The sequence below is a fragment of the Mesoplodon mirus genome (assembly GCF_964341445.2).
Source record: "Mesoplodon mirus genome assembly, chromosome: 12".
In the NCBI taxonomy this organism is placed as follows: domain Eukaryota; kingdom Metazoa; phylum Chordata; class Mammalia; order Artiodactyla; family Ziphiidae; genus Mesoplodon; species Mesoplodon mirus.
This window is the reverse complement of record NC_138988.1, coordinates 66,826,724-66,852,115: the sequence shown is the minus strand read 5'-3', so window position 1 is coordinate 66,852,115 and position 25,392 is coordinate 66,826,724. Positions and strand designations below refer to the sequence as shown.

Sequence of the window (25,392 nt, the reverse complement as noted above, 5' to 3'; positions counted from 1 at the left end):
TTTATATATTGAACTGCACAGCTGCAAGGAGAAGCACAAATGTTACCAACTCATTTGTCATGCAAACAGTGCTTCAGAAAGAAAGAAAATACTATTATGTGGTATATGTGTTAGGCAATCACTATATCAAATTCATGGTATTCCATGCAAACACAGGCAGAGAAAAGGAAAACAACACTTGGTGAGAGAAATCGCACCACATGGGAGCAGCTAAGTCGGGGGAGATGGCGAGGCTAACTCGGAAGCCTGACCAAGCGGAGGTTGTCATTTCCCCTGCAATGTGGCCAGTGATAAATGCTCCGTGATAGAGCAAGTGGCAGGAATGCAAACGCTGGCAGAGGTGCCTTGTCCAGGGACCCAGGGTGGGGAGACAAGGTGGGGGTGGGCAACGGGACCATAGGGGAGGAGGCGAGATTGGGGGAAGGCGAGAACTGAATTGGAGGGTTAGAAAGAGAATGGGACTTATGAGACCAGCAATAAGTGTTTGGGAAAGGCAGTTGATGATCGATGTGGAAGGAATACAAAGAGGGAGTGGGAGGCAGAACGAAGACCACAGTGTTACTTCCATTTGTCACCACTCCCCATGCTTTCCTTAGGGGTTTCTCTGTCGGGTGGGAGGGTCTACACAGCACTGACGCTGCACACAAATGGGTTAAGTGCAAACACTATGGAGCATGTGTCCTGAGCACCTTATACAAATTACCTCTTCTAATCCTCACAGCAATCCTATGAAGTTTACTGGCCAACAGGCTAGAAATGTTAGTTGGATATGATCGCACGTCTAATAGTGGTGGAGTTTGGATTCAAGAACCCCCTACTTGGGCTTCCCTGGTGGCGCAGTGGTTGAGAGTCCGCCTGCCGATGCAGGGGACACGGGTTCGTGCCCCGGTCCGGGAAGATCCCACATGCCGTGGAGCGGCTGGGCCCGTGAGCCATGGCCGCTGAGCCTACGCGTCCAGAGCCTGTGCTCCGCAATGGGAGAGGCCACAACAGTGAGAGGCCCGCGTACCGCAAAAAAAAAAAAAACAACCCTACCTAAATCCACAGGTGACACAAGACTACGTCTTGGGGTCTTCTCCTACCTATCTCTCCCTATGAAAATCCCACCATCCGGCCACACGGCCTCCTCGCACAGGCTCAAACTGCCCCTAAGAGCCCAAGGGCATTTGCCTCTTCTGCCCCCACGATGGGATGCAGTGTCCTCTGGCGGGAGATCCTTTCCTGCCAGCATCTGGCCAAGGGCAGGCCCTGCAGCCCCTTGGGGCTCAATGTCAGTGAGTGAACATCCAGGAAAACACAGAGGCCTGCCGACCATGACCTTAGTTCAGACCAGGTCCCAGAGCATGCCTGGGGTCTACGCCACAACCCAAACAAAGCCCTTCCCTGAACGCATTGGTCCCCAAGCGCAAAGAGAGGCAAAGGATTCCATCTCCCCACTCTCGGCAGTGCTTGTCTTTCACCATTGTCGACTAAAATGCACAACTTAAAAGTTGTTATGTTTTATTCAGCAGACATTCTTAGGACTTCAAGCCCGGGAGAGAGCCTCTCAGATAACACTGAGAAAACGGTTCCGACGGGGAAGAGGGGCAGTCAGGATATATAGGAGTTTTTGCAATAACACCAGGTAGTTGGAACAAAAGATAGCTGTCAATAAAAGAAAACCAGATAACTCAAGTTAAGGAATTTAGCACTTTTCTATGTATGGGAAGATGCAAGAGTCTGGGCTCACTTAAACCATTCTTTCACATGCACCTCAGCTATCTGGGGCCAGTATCCTGTGTTTTCTCATCCAGTTTCCTCAAGCTGCACTGTGGGGAGTGGCTGCTAGATGGCGGGCATCCCTTGTTTCCTTCTTGAGTTCCCTCAGGGCTCATCATTGGGGTGACTGTAACGTGGTGGCTAGATCCCTAGTTTACTGATATGGCAGGCAATATTTTCTTACCATTAAGTAATTCATCCATCAAATCAACATGACTTTATCGAGTGCCTACCACGTGCCAGGGACTGTGCAAGGGGAGGAGGATTCAGAGGTAAACACCACTTGCTCTTACAGACGAGAAGGACTGAGCAAGGTGGGAAAGAAAAAAGGAAAACAAAAACAAAACGCCAATAACCCTCAGACCTCCCCAACATGGCAGCCTTGGAGGTTGATTCTGACCTCCTCATCATGGCCCGCCCATAGGGCGGTGCAGACCTTCTCAACATGGCGGTTAAGAACGACCTTCTCAACATGGCGCGGGCCCCGCCTGCTCCGCCGCGGCCGCCGGCGGGAACAGTTCCGGGTGCGGTGTGCGCCGGGGGCAGGCGGGGGGTGGCGTCCTGGCCATGGCCGGCCTCTCGGACCTGGAGCTGCGGCGGGAGCTGCAGGCCCTGGGCTTCCAGCCAGGACCCATCACCGACACCACCCGGAACGTCTACCGCAACAAGCTGCGCCGCCTGCGGGGCGAGGTCCGGCTGCGCGGCGAGGAGCGGCTGCGGGAGGAGGCCCGGGCAAGGGGCGAGGAGCGGCTGCGCGAGGAGGCCCGGGCAAGGGGCGAGGAGCGGCTGCGCGAGGAGGCCCGGCTGCGCGAGGAGGCTCCGCTTCGCGCCCGGCCCGCTGCGTCCTCCCTGCGGTCGGAGCCCTGGCTCTCCCCGCTGGCCTCGGGCCCGGCCTACGCGACCACTGGGGCCTACGGCGACATCGGGGCCTCCGCCGCTTCCTGGTCAAAGAGCCGCGGCCTCACCTACCCGCCCCGCCCCGCGCCGCTCAGACGCCGCGCCTCGGTCCGGGGCAGCTCCGAGGAGGACGAGGACTGCCGGCCACTCGACAGGGCCGCGCCGGGCCCCGGACACGGAGTCCGTCGGTGGTGGGCCTCGTCTCCGGCCCCGGTGCGGCCGTCCTCCGCCCTCCTCGGTCCCGACCCGCGCCCGGGCCTGCGGGCGACGAGAGCGGGCCATGCGGGCGCGGCGCGGGCCCGGCCCGAGGTGGGGCGGCGGCTGGAGCGCTACCTCTCCCGGCTCCTGCTCTGGGCCAGCCTGGGGCTGCTGCTCGTCTTCCTGGGCATCCTCTGGGTGAAGATGGGCAAGCCCTCGGCGCCGCAGGAGGCGGAGGACAACAGTACGTCCCGGGCCGGCGCAGGGGAGGGCCTTGAGCGCGCGTGTGTCCACCAGGATAATCCCCCGACCCCCACCCCCACCCCGGTCCTCTCAGCACCAGGCTGAACAGTTCCGGGGCTTGTCAGATGACTATGGCCGTCTTCTTCCCTCCAGACTTTGACTTTCCTTCCTCCAGTTATGGGAGGAGAGGGCTGGGATTCCTGCATCTGCTATAATTTCTGTCTTCACTTCCTCCTATTCTCATTTTCTGCCCTAGCCCTCCCTACTAAACTCCCTTTCAACCACGTGCTGGAAGCAATCTTTCTGTGGTCACTTTTATTCTCCCTCTCCAAAGAAAGCTCTCTAACACACCCCTGCAAAGGTCCACCCCCATTGCTTTTGAGTTCGTTCTTCCCTTTTGATTTCTTGCTCTTTCACACATTAGTGCCCGTTTGAAGGCACCCCAGGTGTCACTGCTCACAGATAGGCTCTGGTTTGGTGCAACTTCGCAGCACCAAAAAAGCCACGTACTCCACTTCTTTGGACCACAGGACCCTCATTTGTCAAAAGATTATACTAGCCCTGCCTCTGAGACAGGTGTGGAAGAGCCTTTTAAAGAGTTTAAACTGATGTAAATGATGGCATTTATCACTGCAGCACCTTCTTGGGGTGTGTTAAAAGAGAGGGTCCCGTGACTCAAGGATGTTCCCAGCCATGCTTCTGTCCACAGATAGTTCCGTGATAAGACATGCCAACAAGAAGTCTGCAGGATACAGTATGTTAACGAATAGTTAAGGGTTTGTGTTTCCTAAAAGGAAAATTTGTTTCTTCCATAAATCTGGGCTCTAGGCTAATAGGAAACAGCACAGAGACCATTTCTTTATAAATTTAAGTATAAAATGACTCTAGTTCACTGACTTTTAATATTCTTTGCAAAGAATGATTGTGATTAATACTATTCCCAGCCTCTAGCCCAGGCCACATCTTTCCACGCCTAGCAGGAACAGCCAAAATGCAGGGAAAGGCGAAATTATGTCTTAGCTGTTGCAGCAGATGGATATTTGGGTGTATGAACACGTCTGTGGGCACGGGGATCCCAGGCTCGTGCACACACCCAAATAATTTCTTGTCTATGAGAGCAGTTTAATCCACCTGCTAGAGAAATTAAGCAGTCCCAGGAGTGTCATGGTACTGTACTGGTACTAACTATAACTATTTACATTGGTGACGTCAAAAAACGGTATACTGTTGTATTCACTGCTGAGATGCTTTAAGACAATAGCTCCTGGATAAATACTGGGATTTACCTGGAATTCCCCTCCCATGATAGTGTTAATCCCTGTTTAACATAACGTGTACAATTTATAAAACCATACGTGTTGTCTTGTTTGAGACTAAGTCTGAGTTAAGCAAGGAAGGCTTTAGTGATCCCATGTTATGATGAAGAAACAGGTTCAGAGTGGTTAAGTGAATAGTTGCCTACTATCCTGTGGCTAATCATTTTCCCCTGGGATTAGAACACAGCTGTACTAATCCCTAATCCAAGACCGAGAACCCCTTACGTTTTTTACTGTCCGCATTTTTAAAATGCCTCATTTCGATGACATCTTTCTATATCCCCCCCACTTACGTTGGTAATGTTTTACTTACCCTGAATTTTGAGAGTGATCCCTTTTTGTACCCTTTCCCACAACCCGCACTTTTAATTTCCTCTGTTTCTTTTCTTGGTCTCAGTGAAATTATTGCCAGTGGACTGTGAGACAAAAACAGATGAGGTGAGTTCGAGTTTCTCTAGCTTTTGCTCTTCCTCCCAAGGATGTCGGCCTCCATCAGGAGGTAAACTTGCCCAGAAAAACATCATAATAGGATCGCTTTCAGGAGTGCTTCCTGTAATGTACCAGAATCATATTGTGTTTTGTGATGTATGTGTCAGACTCAATTGTCGCAGTGAAGAAGTACTTGAAACAGAGAGGATTGACCTTCCAAGATCCAACCCCCGGCTTGTTACGGGAACTTTCCCATCAATCGCAGCATTAAGGACTTTGGTCTTCTGCCTAAGTCGATCTGGGGGGATGCAGTAGGTTGTGGTCAAGGGACCTCTCACGCTCCCCTTGCTTCAGGAGGAAGGGCTGGCGGCTTTTTAAGCGTCAGGAGGCCAGGTTCTCAATTCCACCTTCTCCAGTTGTACGTCTGTGGCTCTGAAAATGCTGTTCTGATTTGAAACGTCATCGGGGAGTTGTTTTAAACACATCTGAAGTGGAGTTAGCCCTCTTAGTCTATAGATTTGTTTTATGAAGCTTTAATGTTCCCTACAAATAATATTTGGGGAAGGTGAGCAGCCCCATCCATTTACGAGTCATGAAAACAGCATTACCGAGGAGCTGGGGTGCTCCGGTACAGGTGGTAATCTGGGGAAGATACGAGGCAGTACATTTTCAGGTCATAAATCCTGCCAGGAGGAGCCTTGTGCTGCCAGAGGGCATGATTTAGTAGTCTAATTATTAAGTGTGCAACGGCCTGGCCTCCTGAGCCCTGAGTGCACATCTCTGGCAGCCTGGGGGCTGGGAACCACCCACGGTCATTTCCAGGCCCCTGCATTGACTCTTTCCTGTGTTAACGAAGGGGCATCCTGACGCAGACAACCGGTTTTATTTCCCTTTGGCTTCTGCTGTGTCATATTTGGGGAGTGTTTTTAGTACACGTATTTATTGCTTTCATCCACCAGATGTCTGTGCTTCTCTATTGTTTTGTAAAAACAGACTCATAATAATTATAATCTGCCTTCTATCATAAAAACTGCAGTTGATGATTGAAGGAAGTGGCCCAGAAACATGGCCAGAAGGGGAAACTAGAATTTTGAAGAGTGAAAACAAAAACAGGGACCAAAAATACTTTTTCTGTAAGACTTCTCTGGTGATGTTAGTTTCATTTGTCTTTTATTTAGAAACGGGTTCCCTGGTTTCTATCTCTTGGTCCTTCACACCTCTGAGTGTATCGGGCCCAAGACGAATGACAGATATGCTCCGGGGTGCTCCTCTGCGCTGGACGCACCCGGCCCCACCTGAGTGAGCCAGTCGGGCACCATCCAGGTCCTCACTAAAGACTTGCTCAGTGAGCACAGACAGGCAGGGCCTGTGCCACGACATCACAGGCTCCCTTCAGTTGCAATGTTGGGCTCGGTTGAGCTGGGGTACCCTTGGCCTTCATGGTGGGTGGACACAGGAACAGGCGTGTTGGGAGGTGCTTCTCAGCTTGGGTGAGTTTCTTGCTGAGTCTCATTCCTTGTGTGGCTCAAGCTCACCCAGAACCCAGAGGGGCATTTGGGTTTCAGATACACGCATTCTTTCCCTTCTCAGCTGACTGTGACTCTTTTTCTTTCTGCCTTTGTCCTGCTGAAACCCTGGGGATGGGCTGGGAGTGGGTGTGTTGTCTTAATCAAGCTGTCTCAGTTGTCTGGTACCTTCTGTCCTTTAGGTGATATCAGCCCTGCTTTGCCTAAATGTCTGTGAGTTTGGAACAGTATTAATTGCTACTGCTTTTTTTTTTTTTTCCTGGTTGTGACAATAATAGATATTTAGAAAATTTGAAAAATATTGACAAAAATCGCTCGTGCTTCTGAGACCTAGAGATAATCACCATTAACGTTTTGGGAGCATTTCCTTCTCACCTTATCTCTCTGTGTATGTGTGTGTGTAGAATTGGGATCTCTGTATATTTAGTTACATTTGACACTTAATTATCAACTTTTCCCATATTGTTAAATAGCATTTAAAAAGTAGTTGGGGTTTCTCACTCTACTAGGAGGCATGTCAGTTGTTTCTGGACATTTATAGTCGTGTGCATAAATCTTGGTCGCATCATTTCATACCTTGTAAAGGCATTAGGATCTTTAGGCCATGTGAAGGGACAAATCTTGGCCTCTGAGACTGTTAGAAACCAAATTAGATCAGGGCAACAAATGAGCCCCGAGAAGGAAAACGACCTTGGTTCCTTCTGTAGCTGCAGAGCCAGGTCCAGAACCCAGACCTTCGACTTCCCAGTTCAGGACTCTGCCCAGTGACAACCCCCAAGAGGCCTGGAGTTCGAGGGGTGGGGGCTTGGAGTCGACTGGCCACACTCAAGTGGCTCCACCATCTACTACGAACTGTGGGTTCTTGGTGGCCCACTTAAGGTCTCTAAACCTTGGACCCCTCGCCTGAGAAATTGGGGTACAGTGAGGAGAGCAGCGAGGATGCAGTGCTCCCTCACATATAGACCACTCAGCATGGCACCTGGCCTGTCGTCCACTCTCAAGGAAGAGCGGTCTTTTTTAAATGTCCCAAATCCAGTAAGTCTAGCAAAATGGTGTCCCCACTGTTACAGGTGCTGAAGGAGTGAATGTGCAGATACTCTGATTTTCTCAGACAGGTGACATTTATTTTCTCCCTACAGTTGCAAGATTCCTCGAAATTTTCCATTTCCAGGGAAACGCAGTCTAAGATTAAACATTTGCATCAGATAATCCACAAAGTAGACAATCCACAGGCAGACTGTAGACACTTGGCTCTCCCAAAACGGACAGGAATGGCCCATGTGGGAGACCAGACTGCATCGTGCAGCGTTTGCTCTTCCCTCCGAGGAGACTGGGCTCCTGCATTTCCCCACAACCACACCGCCCCTGCTCCACTGCCCCACCAATGGCCTTTATTCCAATGGGGACCACGGGGCAGAGGCCCAGGAGCCTCCAGGATGGTGGACCCTTAGTTACTGTGTCTGCTGTCCATCTGCCTCTGCTTTTACGGTGTTCTTTTCAGTCAGTTAACCCAGTATTTATCGGCCCTATTCCTGGGCCCACCCCTTTGCAGAATTTGTTGTCGTTGTTTTAAAGTACGAGGTGTACCTTGCTGTTGAGTCCTTGACGGTGTAGCTGAAGAGGTAAAATCAGACAGATAGGCCCCCCTCACCCACCCCTCCTTGCTGACCGCTTGTCCCGTGCCCTTCCAGTTCTGTCAGGCCAAGCAGAAGGCGGCCTTGCTGGAGGTGCTGCACGAGCTGTACAACTTCCTGGCCATCCAAGCCGGTGAGTAGGTCTCCCGAGGCCCACGACTCCTCACGAGCGGGTTGTGGGCTGAGATGCTGTGTCATCTCCCAGAAGACACGCTCAGAAGCCCAGTCTCCCCTTCCCTGCCTCCCCACAGACGCATCTTGTTTAAGCCTTGCATCTGGGCAAAACGCATAGGTTCCTGAAGGATCCCAGGGGTCCTGGCACGTGCATAGGCCTTTCAGCAGATGTGCCTCCTTCTCTGGGATGCCCCCCACCTAATGTTCTGGGGGTCAGTGTTGCACTGGAAGGGCCCAGGCCTCAGGTCTTCTCAGAGTCTGGGTCCCCGAACCTGGAGGGCCTCCCTGTACCAGGTGGTCGGCCCAGCTCGGTGCAGAGGCCTCTACAGGTGGAGCGGTCTGAGCGGGGGGCCAAGCACCTTCAGGCCCAGCCCGCCCTCCTGGGCCCTAGTGTCCCATGTCCCCATCTGGCTGTGGGACACCGGACAAGTCCCTGACATCTCAGGGCCTCAGTCTCCCCATCTGACTGAATGATCTTGGGTCTGTCTTTTCTTAACCAAATGAAAGCCAAGTGCTGTTCTCTAGATGCCCCCCTGAAATCTCCTCCATCCAAAAGGCTCCCCCACTGTTTTCTTTAGTAAACATGTTCCTTGAGGCCAGAGATGGCACCTGCATTATACTGTGTCCTGCCCAACACCTGGCATCCAGGAGGCTCTCCAAATCACTGATGACGTGGGTGACGGCTCAGGGCTTGTGCCTGTGTTAAGTGTACTCGACGCGAGAACCAGACGTCAGTCTGTGGGAGGCTCAAGGGGCGCCTCTCACCTGTAGGGCCAACCCTTGTCTAAGGCTGTCGCCGGGAAGTCAAGGTTGGGTGGACCTGTACTGGGCCCTCAGTCCTCAGGGCCAGTCTTGTGGGCCTCAACTCTGCCACCTCCTCCCTCCTGACTGCTGGGAGACTGGGGTGGTCAGGGAGGCCTCTGTGAGCTCCTCAGAGGAGAGGTAGGAGTTGGGGCTCACAGCATCACAGTCATCTGTGGCCCAGGTGCTTGGCATATAAATTCTGGCCTGAGGGGGTGTTTGAAACCTTTGTGACTCAATTGTGGTCCAAGGTCCAGCAACATCAGTGTCACCTGGGAGCTTACTGGAAAATGCAGAATCTTAGTCCCATCTCAAACCTATTGAATCAAAGTCTGAATTTTACTAAGACCCCCAGGATATAAAGTCGAGAAGCTCTGCTCTTAAACTGTGGATCCTAGTAGACAGTTCTCCTCCATCCCACCCTCCTTGTGTGGTCCTGGCTCATGCCATCAAGGGGCCTAGTACCCACCGTCTTCCCACAAGCCAGGCAGGGGCAGCCCTGAGGGTACGCATCTCAATGAGACAGGCCGCAGGGGCGTGCAGGCTCTGTATTCAGCCATACTCCCTCCCCCCACCTCCTGCTGGAGGTCAGCTATGGACAGGGCACTGGCTGGCCTTTGCGGGATACAAGGTGACTCAGCCCAGAATCCTGCCCACAGGCTGCCTGTGGTCTAGTAGAAGAAATAGGCCACCTACCCCCCTGACCACTGAGTGGTATAAAATGCCATTGGATGAGAACCAAGAGGCCAGAACTTCTGGGAGGCACAATGCCTTTTAGCTAGAGTGGTCAGGAAAGCGTCACAGGGGAGGTGGCATCTGTGCCAGGCCTTGAAGCCCAGGTGGGATTAGTTACATCTTTGTGGGGGAAAGGTGGGGCCAGAGAGGCAGGAAATTATAGGGTCAGAGATGGAAGCAGCTTTACGAGGAAGGAGAAACAGAGGGAATGGAGTTTGGAAAGGCCAATTGAGTCCCACCCTGGCTGGCCATGGTTGCCAGGCCTCCAGGAGTCCCTTCTGAAGGCAGTGAGGGCCGGGAAGGCTTTTGAGCAGGGGGGTGATGGACGGAGAGCCAGGTGCCAGGGAGGCAAATGGGGCAGCGGTTTGAGTGGAGCAGTGTCAATTTAAGCAGAATCATTTTAAAGCTTTGTTGACCAAACATGGATGAGAAAGGGGAGAGGAGGAAACCAGGAGACCTTGGCAGTGGTCCTGGCAGGCCTAGGCAGGGCAGGGTGATCTGGGTGGGGCAGGAGCACAAGAGAAGCCAACTGACTCTCAGGGGACCCAGAAGGATGAGATCAACTTTGAAATAGGAGGATTTGGCTGTGTTAGGGGGTGAGGGGCAGACTTCAGTTCATTCTCAAGATTTTTAAAATGTTATCTTCAGCCACTCCCTCCCCAGCACACACACACAGACTGGCCATCACAGCCCCCAGGCTGTGCCAGGTCAAGGGCAGTCAGGCTGTGTATGGGTGTTAAGGATCTTGTACGGGCCCAGCCCTGCACTGTCCCTGCTTCCAAGGGATCTAGTGGTGAAGCAGCACCTGGTGGGTGAGCCACTGTGGGTGATCAAGAGCCAAGGGCTGTGGCAGGGCCCCAAGTCCAGCCGATTTGGCTAAACAAGAGACCCCTAGGGCTGGGGGCTTTTCAGAGGGGACGGGCCTTGGGCTGGGCCTGGGAGCCTGGGCAGGACTAAGGGGGAGGCTCCCAGCTCCATCCTAGGTGGGAGCCAGCCACCCAGGGTGCTCAGAAGAGAGCTTTGGAGCACCATATCGGGGCCCCAGCACATAGACACCTCTTCTTCTATGGAGCATTTTGGACATCCCTCCCTAGGGCCCCTCAAAACCTGGCATTCTAGGTCACCTGCCTGTGTCATGGGTCAAAATCCCTGCAATGCAACAGCCTCCCTGCCTTTCTTTTTTCCCAGGCTGCGTTTATTTATAGTGCCATCCCAGTGCCTTCTGAAGCTGTCTGTCTGATCCTTTTAGGGATCAGTTGCAAACAGACCTTGGTATTGGGCAGCTTTTTAGTCATTTAATGCAAATCGCTGCACTGCTTTGCAGGTCAGGTTTTAATGATCTGGAATCGATCCAAGCTAAGTGGCTTTTGATCTTGCTGCAGAGTGAAGATGCCCCACAGAAGCTGGAGCCGCCGGGCCACATGTTCCGCATCAGAGCTGATGGCTTGATTTTTGCTGCAGTTTTTAGTTGGTTTCAGGGTAAATTTTTTTCACCTCTTCTTTGTATTTGAATGTGTGTTTTTTCCCTCCTAGGTAATTTTGAATGTGGAAATCCAGAGAAGCTAAAAAGCAAATGCATTCCTGTAATGGAAGCCCAGGAATATATAGCAGTAAGTAGGCTGCAGTGCGCGTCCGTTCCCGGAAGGTCCTGGTGCTTTTGTATTGATCTTTAAAGCCCTGCGTTTTTTTTTCCCTTTTTGTTTTGTGTTTGCTTTCCCTTTTTAAAAAAAAATTTTTTTTTAACTCAGTTGAGTGTTAGGTTACCTTAAGTTAAGGCAGTGATGGGGTGACTGGGCCCAAGGTGAGCTGTGAGCCAGAGCCAGGCCTGCCGCAGCTCGTTCCTGACCTGCTGCTCCCTGACCAGCCGGCGTGGCCTGCTGCCGCTGCCCCTTTTTTAAGTGGCCCTGTGACTTGCTCTTCCTTTGGCTCATTTTTTCCCCCCTTCTCAGCAGCCTTAAGACATTTAACCTGTCATTCTCTCCCCTCAGGATTACCGTCGGGGTTGCTCTGAGTCCATTTGATATTCACTGTGGCCTCAGGGTGACAGAATTACAGATTTTTGGAACTGGCAGAAAGCTCGTCCAATTTTCATTTCACAGATGAGGAACCTGGAGCCTAGAGAGGGGAGGGACTTGCCCAAGGCCACACAGCCGGGACTGGCCGCAGGGCCCCCACCCCGACACTTTCTTTCATCTCACTGCAGATGAGCTGCCAGCTCTCTGGCCTGGTGCTTCAGTCCTTGAGAAAATTACATGCTTCTGCTGTCTCAGACCTGCATTGTTTCCCTGTGTGTGCTTCCGCATCACCTCCTCTGGTTATAGCCTCTTCCCTGGTATCATCAGCTACAGGCTTCCTTCCTGCCAGTTTGCTGGGCATTTAGCAGAACAGGGCCTTGGGGCAGGCGGAGGACATGGAGAGGGCTTCCTTAATCTAGCAGCAGAATAATGTCGCTCCAACTGCTCCGCCCAGATGGAAGACTAATCTCCCGCCCCCTCCCACAGAATGTGACCAGCAGCTCCTCCGCCAAGTTTGAAGCCGCACTGACCTGGATACTGAGCAGTAACAAGGACGTGGGCATCTGGTGAGTGTGGGCGGGGCGTCTGGAAGCACCTGAGGCCCTGTCATCACCCATCAAGGTGTCTCAGGCCGGGAGGTAGAGGGCAGGTCTCCCAGCCAAGTCGTCTTGGGCCAGGCCTGAAGCTGGGCAGCGGAAGGAGAAGCATTAGGAATGCAGCGTACAGAGCAGTTTCAAAATGAGACACAAAAATCCAGGTGTCAGGGGGATCGCCTAGCAGTCCAGCTAAACCTGTTTCAGGTAACTCAGTCTGTGCCCCTTTCCTTCACGGGCCCCGCACAGTTTGCTGGAGATGCATTTTTTTGCACTTCCTTTCCTTGGTGCTAGTTTTCATTTGTAGATGAAATGATTCTGTATGTTGGTTTCACTCAGTATGGAAATTGCAAAAGGAAAGACTGGGTTTTATTCCAGCTGGGCAGTTCCACCTGTTTCTGTCTCTGGTGAGCACGGTTAGCAGAGACAGCGTGCCCTTCACCCTCCTGAAAGGCCCTATCTGGCTGCTCGGCCCAGGGGTGGGCGGGCACCAGCCACTGCCTGATACCGGAGTCCCCTGCTGGAGAGACACTCGCTTCATCGCCCCCTCCCACCCTTCAGGGTTTGTCGGGGTCTCTGTTCAGGTTACAGCTGCTGATACTAAAGCACACTCTAGGGTTTTGTTCTCTTTCTCTCTAATCTACCCAAATTACTGATTCCATCAGCAGTGCATCCAGCAGAAGCCCCTCGGGCAGCTCAGCCTAAAGCTTGATAACTGGATGCATGGCACGATTAAAATTCGTTGGCTTAAAAAAAAAAAAAGAAACTTCCCTGAGTGGCTGAGCGATTTTCCTGTGTGTTGGAAAGGCAAAAAACACGGATTTTATCCTCGGCAGCATGCACTGAAGCTGCTAACGCAAAGGAATGATGACACTGCCTTTTCACATTGAGGAGGGTGGCCTGTGGGGAGCTGAGCCTGGCTCCCACGACCAGTGTTAGAAGTGGGTCGTGAGACTTTGCTGTACAGCAGAAATTAACAGAACGTTGTAAATCAACTATACTTCAATTTAAAAAAAAAGAAGTGGGTCATGAGAAATCCGGACAGTTTGGGCACCAGCCATTCGGCTGTGCAATCCAGACCAGGAGCTTGTTGACTCGCTGGGAGAAGGTGGAGTGTCGGCAGTGTCCCCACGCGTCCTGATGCCTCCTTGCTGGGGCTGGGGTCTGGCCTCCAGGAGCCTGGTGGTGTTCGTGCTCCCGAGTCTCGTGGCACCCCACGGTCTCTGCACGTAAACAGCTTATGTGCCTCCTCATCACCGAGGAAAGGCACCCCCTCCCAGATTCTGTTTCCATTCTTGCCGTGCTGCACAAAGCCGGTGATTCCGTAAACATTTCCGTTTCTCTGTGCTGGGCGGGGGGGCATCCAATTTACACTTTAATCTTCCGCGCCCGACAGAGGGAGGCGTCACTTCAGCGGCAGGGGTTCCAGCCTGCTGCCGTCTTTAAAGTTTTATTCTTTCTAAGTAGCCAACGTGGGAAATTTCTGGAAAGAGTGCAACCAGGATAGCGAGTCCATTTTATAAGCAAGTGGAGACCTCAAAGCCCCGCCTTCCTCCTCCTTCTGCTGATAGTGAGGCTTATACAGCCGCTCCTCAGAGCTGTTGAACGTGTCTACAGCCCTGTGTCCTGTTTCAGGTTGAAAGGGGAAGACCCATCTGAGCTGGTGACCACGGTGGACAAGGTGGTCTGCCTGGAGTCCACCCGCCCCCGCATGGGTGTCGGCTGCCGCCTGAGCCGTGCCCTGCTCACGGCTGTCACCAATGTGCTCATCTTCTTCTGGTGTAAGTCCCGCCACCGTGTCACCCTGTCCCTCCCACTGCGCCTCCGGGGAGCCCAGCTCAGCAACACTTCTGGGCATGGGTGATGCGGTCTCTCGGAGTTCGTTTCTGTCTAGTGAACCTGAGGTCTGTCTCACGAAACTGAGGAGATGAACCAGTCAGCCTCTGCCCCGGGTCATCTTTCCCTTTGGAGACTGGGTGGCTGGAGCAGGAAGATAACTAGAAGACATCCTGGATTTGGGGCCGGGGGCCATCAGCATCCCCGAGAGGGTGCTGGCTTGGGCTGGAGGTGGGCATTGTCCTTTCCGGCACCCCAGACCGCAGGCCGCTCCGAGGGGGAGGCCCAGCAGGAGCTTGGCCTAATTTTACTCCCTGAACAATGTAAGCACCTCCTCAGGAGCTACAGACGCCCAGTGAAAGCAGGCAGGGCCCAGGGTGCTGAGTGGCAAAGCAGAGTCTCCCGACATGAGGGGCTGCCTTTGAGCAGAGGCCTCGGGGTGTCTCTGAAGGCCAAAGGCCGCGACACAGAAACCACCAGCTCTGCAGAGAGCTGGGTTACAAATCACAGGCCGTCTGGGCATGCACACAGCTCCGTCCCCCTCGCTGGCAGGCACAGACATCATTATCGGCAGCAGCATCTGGAATACAAAGGGCCCGGCATGTATATATGTATGAAACGCCATGTTCTGGTTCACAAGGGAAGAGATGAAAGCCCAGAATGAGGTTGGGAGGAGCCGAGATCCAGACGGCTGGGGAGGCCTCTGTGGTGACAGCCGGAGGGAGGAAGATGATCACTTAATAGCCTGTCCTCCCTCTGCATTTCCCAGTCCTTCATTACCTGCTTACTAGCCCTGGGTCTGACACACAGTAGGTACTCAGAACCCTCTCAGCCTCCAGTGCAGTGACCTGCCCTAGTGAGACAGCCAGTGGGCGCCTGGCCGGGGAAGGTGGTGTGCATGATTAACAGTGCTTTGTTCCCTCCCAGGCTTGGCCTTTCTGTGGGGCCTCCTGATCCTCCTGAAATACCGGTGGCGGAAGTTGGAAGAGGAAGAGCAGGCCATGTATGAGATGGTGAAGAAGATTATAGGTGCGTGGCCCCCAGTGAAAGGGCTGCTGGCTCCCGCCAGAGGGTCCTCACCCTAAACAGTGCCCTCTGTCCTGCAGATGTGGTCCAGGACCACTACGTGGACTGGGAGCAGGACATGGAGCGCTACCCATACGTGGGCATCCTACACGTGCGTGACACCCTGATCCCGCCACAGAGCCGGTGAGACCCGGGTCGGACCCCACTGAGTGCCACGGAAGGAGGCCCAGAGCCTCGAGTCAGTCATGTGGGGAGGGGGGCAGTTCAGCCCCAGGATCGCTGGAGGTGGGGCACCATCCACACCTCTTGCCATCAGCTTATTAAGGCAGAGTGCAGACAAGAGGTACAGAAGCATGGTCCCGCTCCTCTGTAGAGATGGCGCTTTGGGGTGCTTTGGGGAGCAAGCCCTAGGACCCGACCCCTCCCCTCCCCGTGGGGCTTTGCAGGGAAGGACCTGATGGGTTTCCATGAATGGAAGTCCAGGCACAGAACAGTAAGGGCTCTGATTCCATTGCTCTGATTCTCATGGTCCTGCCCTCTGTGGATGTTGTTGGCTGGCTGGAGTTCCTGGTGACCACAAGATGGTGGCCAGCAGCTAGCCGGAGCAACACCTGCCTTGCAACAACCAGCAGGGGAGAGACGGGCTACCTGTTGCTCTCATGAGCAAGGGAAAACATTCCCAGAAGCCACCGGGGACACACCTCTTTGAGGCTCCACTGGCCAGAATTGGTTACTTGTCTATTCTTGAATCAGTCACTGGCAAGGAGGAAGAGATTGTTTTTCAAACATTTTTAACCATGGTGTACAGTCAGAAACACATCTTACCTAAGGTGTCATGGTCTAGTTCCCATGCACGAAGGCACACTCATGTACTTGGAAACATGGTTTCACAGCAGGGAATGGGGTCAGCTTCCAGGGTGCACCGCTCATGGGAGGGGGTGGCAGGCCGTTGTCATGCACGACTCCAGGACCACCTTCCAAATGGGCTGCGGATGCTGGGTAGATCCCTGACAAAACCAGGAGTAGGGTAGATTTGGGGGACAGAGTCCCAGGAGGCAGCCAGCAGGGCCCACTGCGGTGTCACCTCAGACTTTGCCGCAGTCTCCGGCCAGATGCCATCCTCTCTCGGATGATGCTAAGCACTCACCCTCGCTGGATGCTCGCTGTGAGCTGGGCACTGCTCTGAGCCCTGCACAGGTGCAGCTCGCTCACTCCACCCTCAGCATGGCCCTCGGAGGGAGTACATTGAGGACACCACTGTACAGATGAGGACACTGAGGCACAGGGAGGTTAAGAACCTGCTCAGAGACCCAGGACTGGTGCCACTTCTGTGTTCCCAGTGCCAGGCTCTGTGGTCGAGGTCACCCCGTTCTGTCAACCCAAGAGGAGCTGGAAGAGTAGAGCATCTAAGGGCCCCTTTTAAATGTGAAAATGCTGAGTAACGCTCATGCCCACCCCACCCCCTGGACAGTGGCAGGCAGGAAGCTTAGAGCAGACCAGCCACGGTGTGGGGCTTGTGCTAGCTGTTGGTCCCCAGCATGAGTCTGCCACACAGCCCTCCAGCTCTCAGGGGAGGCCACTGGTAGATCCAGACTCCCCCCTAATTCCTGGACCTGCCAGAATTCATCATCATGTGACCATGGGTAACGCCATGTCTGAGCTGTAATACAGAGAATCCCACTGCCTTGCAGAGGGCTGTGTTGAAGAGAGGCCATCATTCATTCATTTTCTCAACAAATGTTTATTGAGCACCTACTGCATGCCACACTCTACTGGGTCATGGGGAGACGGGGAGAGGAAGAAGCAAAAATCCCTGCCCTGCTGGAGCATTGGTTCTGGGGAGAAAGAAGACAAGACGCATAAGGAAAATGTGTTGCCACTAGGTAGTGGCAGGTCTTAAGGAAAGGGGAGCAGGGTGTCAGAGAGGTGGCCTCCCACCTCACCGAGGCAGCACGGAGCACTTGAGCCCTCATCAAAGGGCAGCACTCATGGTCATTTTAATAAGAGCAGGAAGTGGCACTGCAGCTTATCAGGGGTTTGAGCCACCACACCTCGGCTCCTGTGCATCAGCAGAGACTGCAGGCGGGCAGCTGCCCCGCAGGGTCTGGACCCCTGTCCGTGAACCCAGGAGGCTCAGCCGCCCGGTCAGTGTAGCCGAGCTCTCGACTCGTAAGGACCCATCAGCTCCTGTGGGCCCTGTGTGGGCACAGTCCTGTGGGTGAGGGCCCACTTGTGGGAGGTTGGGGGAGATATGAAGAGCTTGTCCAGGGAGGCACACGGGGGTGGCTTGTACATCACCTGGTAATGGGCAGCCTGGGAAGGGGGCTGGGGATGAGGCCGTGGCCCCCACATGGTGCCAATACCCCCACCTCCGGGACCCGGTGTGAGGGGCTCAGCCCCCAGGGCCTGTGTGGCAGGGCTAGACCAGCCAAGTGGGGGCTGCTGAACAGCCGTGGAGTTTGGTTGGCAGCAGGACCTCACCACCCCGGGAAGAAAGCCCCACCACCCGACTCTGCCTCCTGACACACGGGCCACCCCGGGAGTTTCCCTCCATTTGCGCTCCCCCAGCTGAACCCCCTGCTTCCACACATACCCATATTCGCTCGGCACGTGTGGGGTGCTGGGGAGTGGTCTGCAGTCAGACAGGAGGCCGGGGCTCACCAAAGCATAGGTGTCAAAGCAGCCCTCCCCCACTGCCCTGGAATCTTCCTGTCTAGTTCGGAGGGGGAACGAGGAAATAGGGGGCTGTCCGAGGGGTCCAATGCCCCGGGGATCTGGCAGAGCAGGAACTCTGGTGTCTGCAGAGGGGCCCTACCTGGTGGCTCAGGTTCCAAAAGCAGCTCCAGCGTCTTGGCCTCCCCGGTTGGATGCCTAGTTCATCCCCATCCCGAAGTGCTGTGGAGTCTGGACTCAACAGCCCAGTGGCCACTCTTTAATTAGCCCACACGAGGCATTAAAATGCAGCCTGCACTGGAAGCGGGGGTTGGGGGGGGCCGCCTGGCCGGGCTGTAGCAGTAATGGGTCCCAGCAAGAGTCTTCCCACTTGGACACCCGGTTGGGGGCGGGGGGGCGCAGCGCTCCAGCCCTTTTCAGCTCCCTTTAATTGAACGCTTTTGGAGCAGAGAATGTTGAGGAATCATTTCTCTGGGGCCCATGAAATTTCTCTCCTCTGCAGGAGTCCAGTTAGTACCTGACTGCTCTTCTTCCCACAGATAAATTCTGTGTGGGCTCTTGGAGCTTTGTGCCCCCTTTTGTACAGAGGGCATCCAGAGACCAGCTTGCCTCTCTTGGCAGCGCTGGGCACAGCGGCCAAGGGCGCCGCTTGCCTGCTGAGCCTGCACCCCCATCCCTCGTTGCAGGAGACGCATGAAGCGGGTCTGGGACCGGGCCGTGGAGTTCCTGGCCTCCAACGAATCCCGGATCCAGACAGAGTCCCACCGCGTGGCCGGAGAAGACATGCTGGTGTGGAGATGGACTAAGCCCTCTTCCTTCTCTGACTCAGAGCGATAAACCCTGGGCAGGGGCCTGTTCCCAATCAGCCTGTCCCCGGCCAGTCCCCTCCAGGGACGTGAGAGGGCCACCATCCTGCTGGTGCTGAGTTCACACTTGCCTTGACTTTCACCCTCCTCCTGACCCTGGTTCCAAAGGTGTCTCTGTGAGACTCTTCAGAGACAAGCTTTCAGAAGGAAAGCGTGGGCTTCCTCGAAAGGCCAGGGGAGAAGGCCAGGTGGGCAGCTGCCCTCTGTGATGGTCCGCTCCTCTCTGCCCCATTTTGTTGGCAGAAAGGGGAGAAGGGTTTTTCATGAAAAGATAAAAGCTCAGCAGCCATGAGCCCCTGCAGAGCAAGTGTGCAGCTGGGTGTGCGGAGCACGCGGCAGGGAGGTGGGCCCCGCGCCCGTGGGAGGTGGGTCGGGGTGGCGGCTGGGACGGCAGGGGTTGGGGAGCAGCTCGGTCATGTGCCTTCGGGGGGTGTTACGTGGGAGCTCAAGGGTGAGGGGAGAAAGCCTGTCCTGTAGCTGGATTGGGCCTCTTATCCCGGAGGGGTAAGGTGCTAGAAATTAGAACAAGTATTGTAGGAGAACTGTCTAGGCACACGGGGCCTCAGGTCGGGAGGAATGAGCAGCTAGGGTGGCCCCGGAGGAACCTGGAGTCGGCGACGACGCGCCCCCCCAGAGCAGAGAGGAGGGTCGAGCCGCCGCCAGCCCCTATCTGGGCGACCCCGCCGGAGGCGGCCTCCCCAGCCCAGGCCTGCAGCCGCGGCGCGTCACCCGATTGCGCTCCAGGACCTGGGGATCCGCGCACTTCTATGGGCGAAGATCGCCTCGTTTACGGCGACCACGCCTCCCCATCCCGCGCACTTTGGCGGGAACTTCAGCCAGCGGTTTCAGTGCGCGGGGTGCGGCCGCACCTCCTCCCCATGCTGGCCGCCGGGAGCGATCCCGCTGCGCGGACCTTTGCCCGCCCGCCAGCGCCTCCCCGCCAGGCGGAGCGACCTCCGGAAACCTCCGCGGGGACCTTATTAGTTAAGGGCCGAGAGCCTCTCCATCAGAGCAGCATCTCCACAAGTTCTTGTCCGCGGCGGGCGGGAGAGGGGGCGAGCCGAGAAGACGGAACAGCTGCCTCCAAAAGGCATTAAGCACCTCTCTCTGGTCTTATTGGTTTTTTTTGTTTCCCTAATAAAGCGCCAGTCTTTCTCATTTGAGCAATACTCTCTCTCATTTCCTCTGATGTCTGGGTGATCGGCGGGGCTGGAATCCGAGCGCCGGCGCCGTGGCAACGCAACAGTCTCATAATCAGGCTCCAGCCAGAAGAAGAAACTGCAACAGGCTTCACTGTCAGGGCTGAAACTGTTGGATAAATAAACTATTTATTAAAAATGGATGTGTTTCTCGTCCGTGGTTCTTTTCCTCTCCCCTCAAAGCAATGTGTAAGGAGAGGCAACGTCCTGAGTCATTAAGCGCTGGCCCAGGAGAGGTCAGCTGGGAGAGAAGGTGGGAGCGGCCTCCCTGTGACGGGTTCTCGGGCAAACCACATACCTCGGAGCCTTGGTTTCCATGTTTATAACACGGTGTGACGACCTACCCTGCAGGGTGAACTCGCAAGATGCATGCCTGGTTCCTGTGGGTGGCAAGGAGTGGGGGCCAATAGAGCCTCTTTCTTCCGGCCCCATTTCTGCCTCCCTCGAGGCCCCAGAGGCTCCTGGAGGTGCTCAGCACCAGCCCTGGGAGGGGGAGGAAGGAGGAGGCGGGTGAGGTTGGACGGGGCCTCTTGGCAGCTGATGGTGTCACTGGGGAGAACAGCACAGCCCGGGGGACACATGGGGGTCCCCCACCTGCAGTGGAGGCAGGGGTTTGCTGGGAGTGCTTTGGGGGTCCTGCCGCTTTCCACCAGCACTGCCTCTACCCTGGGGTCGCAGCGAGTGAGCTGCTGGCATTGGGGGTCCGCGCCCCATGTGGCGGGGCCTTCGTTTTCTCAGCCTGGGAGGAAGGCTGCTCCACCACCCTGCCGGCCCGTCCACACAGGTCCGACTGGTACGTGAGCGCCATCCTGCTATCCTCGCATTAGCTGGAAACTCGGTGGGTAAATGGGTAGTCAAGGACCCAGAAACACAACTCAGAAAAAAATGAGCCCATCTTTCCTTTTTCTGGTTTTCAGTACAAGATTTTTGCGCTGCCGTGTTTTGTTTTAAGCTGAGAAGGGAGTTAACGCAAGGCTCTATTTTGTGACGCTGTTTGGACAGCAGGAGGGAGATCAAAATAAAGAAATAACAAAAGGCCCCCAATGTCCAGCCTCTTCCTTTATGGTAGAGAGCGCCTGGCACAAAAGCCCTGAGCGAGGCGTCTCGGCTCAACTCTGCACCCTTTCTCAGCTTTGAAGGGCCAAGCCCCCTTTTCAGCGACTCTGATTTCAAAAGGAACAGCGTGAGGTGGTGGAATTTGCCCGAGGAAGGGGTCTGAGGGCATCATTGGGTGGCGGCCACTGTTGAGAAGTTTCTGCTGCTCCGCCCAGTCCCTTCCAAGGCTCCCCAAGCTGCAGCCCTGTCTTCCTCGGTGACAAACGCCCTCTCAGACTTGGGGGGCACCGATAAAGAAGCTTGAGGGCTGAGGGAGGGAGAGGTATACCCCACCAATCTCGCCCGTGGACGTCCACCCAGGAGCTCCAGGCCACCTTCCGGAGTCTCTGCTTGGGAAAAAGGTAAACACGGCCATTTGTCACTGACTTATCATAAGAACTGCTGTAGCAGCTGGTCCCCCTTAATTAATACACCGTTGACTTTGAGCCTTAAAAAAAAAAAAATCCTTTCGTTGAGGCAGGTGTGTGGACTCAAATCCATTATCCTGTCAGCCGCCCCCAAAGGGAGGGATCAGGGGAGCAGTTATGCAGGAAGTCAACCCAACTGCTCCAAAACAGCCCTCCTTGGGCAGCCAGGACAGCTTCTGCACCCCCATCCCCAGAGAAAGCTCAAGAGAGAAGAAGAGAATCTGGACAGAGTGTCCCATGATGCGCCCGGGAAAAGAGAGGCAGAGGGGTGAGTGGGGGGCACGATGCTGCCTGGTGCTGCCGTGTTTCCAGGGGGTGGGGGTGGGGACACGGCATCCTCAGGACCAACTCTGCCCTTTATTGGCAGGGACCTTGGGCCAATCAACTTATCCCTGTAGCAGGGGAAGTTACTAAGAAGGGCATGATAGGGACTTCCCTGGCGGTCCAGTGGTTGGAACTCTGCGCTTCCAATGCAGGGAGCGCAGGTTCAATCCCTGGTCAGGGAATTAGGATTTTATATGCTGCATGGCGCAGCCAACAAATTTTTTTTAAAAAGATGATAAAATTATTCAACACAGTACAGCGTGATCACCGTAGCCCACTGAAGCCTCAGGATGGCCCCATCCCGCAGGTGCTGTTGTTACCCCTCCTGGTTGGGGTTGGGGGGGGGGGAACTGAGGCGTGGCGAAGTCAGGAAGGTAATGGAGCCGGGGTTTGAACCCAGACAGCCCAGCTCTCTTCCCTTCTCCAAAGAAAGGAAGAGGAAGCAGCTCTCAAATCTGTTGTGCTGCTGTGGGTTTGCCGGAACAGAATAAAACCACTTCATTCCAGACAAAGAGCCAGGACCTCACAGAGGCTCTGGGAGGCTCCTCTGACCTGCCCTCTCGCTCTCCCCCAACTCGGGCCACACACCTTGCCGCCCTCGCCCTGACCAGGCCCACTCCTGCCTCTGAGCCTCTGTGCTAGCTGTTCCACCCACCCTGCTGATCCCTCCCACCCCCAATCTACACGTGGCTCACTCCCTCCTCCAGACCACCATCCCCGTGGGGAGTTGTAGCTGCCCTCCCACCCTGCACACCCTCTAGGGCCCAGTCCTCCTGTATTTCTCTCTTAACACTAGACATGCTACATATTTTACTTCTTCATGCACCTGCCCCCTGCAGGTTACCAGCCTGTTACCTGGCTCCCTGAAGGGTCCATAGCCCCACCCTAGGGAAACACTGGCCACAGTGGGAATCGGGCTGGACTATCAGAGCCAGGGTGGGGTTCTTGGGCAGAGAAGCAGAGAAGGAACCAGCCTCCCCAGACAGGAGGGAGTCTGTTTGCTGGAGTTCCTCCTGGGGGACACCCAACAGAGCCCCGAGGACCTGCCAGTCCACAGCATCCTAGGACAGAAGGAGCTGTGGTGAAGATGGTCCAGGTCCCCTACCTTTTGCCAGGCACCAAAGCAGACAAGCCCCGGGATTTGTATAAGATATTGATTGGGGATGTCCTTCGTCCGAAATGTGTCTTCTCTGCAGCCCTGGTGAGTGGGGGCTTGGAGCAGATTTCATGTGTTTCGAAAGTGATGAGATGTTTCTTCCTGCCAAGAGTGTGGGCTGATCCCTGGCTGAGGCCCTTGTGACATCTCGGGCCATCCTCTCAACATTGCAGGGGTGAGGTGAGACTCCAGCCAAACCGGGGAGGTGCTACCCAGCACCAGGGATGGAACCAGCTGCTCAGGCCAGGCAGACGGGCAAGAACAGCTCAGAGCAGGGTCTCAGGAGCGCGGAATTACTGAGCAGGGTCTGAGAAGAAAGGGTAGGAGAGGTATCACTGGTGATTACAGCCCGATTTCTAAGCTGCTTCTGTTTAGTAAGGAGACAGGGGAAAGTACAGTAATTTTCTTCAATGAAAACAGGCAACAGAATTCCCTTTGCCTCATTCCCCTTGCAATTAAGCCCTTCTCTGCAAATGAAATGATTTGGTTTGCATGGGGACTAATTTAAGCACACTGGAAGGGCCGCTGAACTTTCTGATTGCAAACACCAACATGTGCAAAGCAGAATCCCAAGCAGCGATGCCAGACTGGTGAAGCGGCCCGGCATGAGGTTGGGGCTTCCCTGGGGTAACGTGGGATGAGCCCTTGGTTGGGAGTCCAGCTCTGCCCCTAAACCCATGACCCTCTCCGTGTGGCTGACCCCCTTCCCCTCTCCAGCCTCCATCCCCGCATCCCAAGTAAAGAGGTTGGACCAGACCCCAGGAGCAAATCCAGAAGCTTCTGGCACATCAGTGGATCAGGAGTAAACGCCTGGTGTTGTCTTAAGCTACTAAGTCTGTATGATTATTGTAACTTCTTCATTTGAAATATTTTGACTCAAGAAAAGAGGCTTAAATAGTACAGAGATTTCTCCTGTACCCTTCACCCACTTCCTCCAATGACCCCACAGAACCATGGTACATTGTCAAAACCAGGAAACTGATCTTGATACAATACTATTAACTCGGGCACAGACCTTATTTAGGTCTCACCAGTTTGACATGTGCTTCGTGTGTGTTTCTATGAAATTTTATCACACAAAATCACTAAGTTTCGGGTGGTTTGTTGCTTGTGATAGAACAGATACAGGTATGGACAAGATCTCCAGGAGTGTGTGTTACAGTTAGAAGTGACAGAAACACAGACAAACCTCAGCACAAGGTGCAAGCATTGGCTCAGGTAAGCCAGTCCCCTGAGAGGCAGGGGTGGGCGGGTCTCAGAGCAGCTCCACCCAGGTGCAGGCGGAGCATCAGGGCCTGAGTGTGGCCACATGTTCTCAGAGGTCTCCTCCACCTGGCTACTACCGCTCTGAGGACATCGAAGGGAAGGAGAGACGGGAAGGGCTCAGACGGACATGAGTGGGGGCCCGCCTCCCAGCCAGTCACTGGGGATGGAACCAGAGGCTGCTCAGAACTGAACCTGGGCCTCCCCTGGGCCAGGGCACATCCTGTACTGAAGGTAGGAGGTGGGAGGAGGGCCTCTCAAAGGAAGGGGTGGAACACTGAGGCTGGAAGAGGAGAGAAAATACACGCACTGTAGAGCAGAAATGTGAGAGACAAGGGCCAAACCCTGGGCACGCAGACCTTAGGGAGGGAGGTGTACGAGCCCTCCACGCTGGGCTCAGAGAACCAGCATCCAAGTGGTACGGTGGGAACTCCAGTGACTGAGGGACAGGAACGGCTAGTATGCAGAGGTGTCACTGAGGCCATTTGCCAAAATTCCTGCCACAAGAAAAGATCACACTTCCCTACTCTCTTGAAAATTGGGCCTGGCCATGTGACTTGCTTTAGCCAATGAAATGGAAGTGGCAATGGCCCTAGGAGGCAGAGGCTTCGAGAGCTGGTACCGATCTGCCTCATTTCCTCTGCGGTGGGGCTGCTGCTGGGGCTGCCTCTGCAGCCTGGGTCCTGGAGCAACGACGGCTTGGATCGGAATCCCCAGCGGACCCACAGTGCAGTAGTGTGAGAAATCACTGTATGTTGGCATAGGCCACCCAGAATCTGGGGGTGTTTGTTACTAACATCAGCTGACAGATACAGGCGACTAACTTTGGCCACCTGCCCAGAGGGAAGAACGAACGGCTGGTATTGCAGTAGGGGAGAAGGAGGAGCCTGCCTGAGTCCTCTACACGCTGGAGGCTGGGAATGGACTAGAAGATTCTGGAAGATCAGTTTAGGCCCTGGGATTATTTTCGTTCTGCTAAAGCAGTGTCTGGCAGGCTCTGTAGTGAGGATCTGGATCTTTCCAAGCTGGCTACCCCTGCTATGCAATTACTCCAAAGACAAGGTCTGGGGTCCCCTGAAGAGAAGGATCACAGAGACGTGCACAGCAGGCGCATGCGAGGAGTCCTCACCCCAGGCAGTTGGGCTGGCTCTACACTGACAGCCACAACCTAGAGGAGGATGTGCTGCCTGATTAGCAGGGGAGGGAG

General features: G+C 54.6%; 1 protein-coding gene across 1 annotated transcript; it reads left to right on the top strand.

The window, feature by feature from the left end:
• The first annotated feature begins 1,505 nt into the window (after nt 1–1,505).
• Nucleotides 1,506–19,887, top strand: LEMD2 (LEM domain nuclear envelope protein 2). Its single transcript, XM_082637259.1, has 9 exons — nt 1,506–3,097; nt 4,810–4,850; nt 8,059–8,134; nt 11,245–11,321; nt 12,213–12,292; nt 13,955–14,100; nt 15,083–15,184; nt 15,262–15,364; nt 18,541–19,887. Exons 1-9 carry the CDS (start codon nt 2,326–2,328, stop codon nt 18,689–18,691), a joined length of 1,548 nt encoding a protein of 515 aa, XP_082493385.1. The 5' UTR covers nt 1,506–2,325; the 3' UTR covers nt 18,692–19,887.
• Nucleotides 19,888–25,392: the final 5,505 nt, after the last annotated feature.

What these genes read in the sequence shown, in the direction of transcription:
- LEMD2 (XM_082637259.1), top strand. Translation starts at nt 2,326, where the DNA reads ATGGCCGGCCTCTCGGACCTGGAGCTGCGGCGGGAGCTGCAGGCCCTG. An exon ending in GTGAGACAAAAACAGATGAG is followed by an intron (nt 4,851 to 8,058) that starts GTGAGTTCGAGT and finishes GTGCCCTTCCAG; the next exon opens with TTCTGTCAGGCCAAGCAGAA. An exon ending in TGTGCTCATCTTCTTCTGGT is followed by an intron (nt 14,101 to 15,082) that starts GTAAGTCCCGCC and finishes GTTCCCTCCCAG; the next exon opens with GCTTGGCCTTTCTGTGGGGC.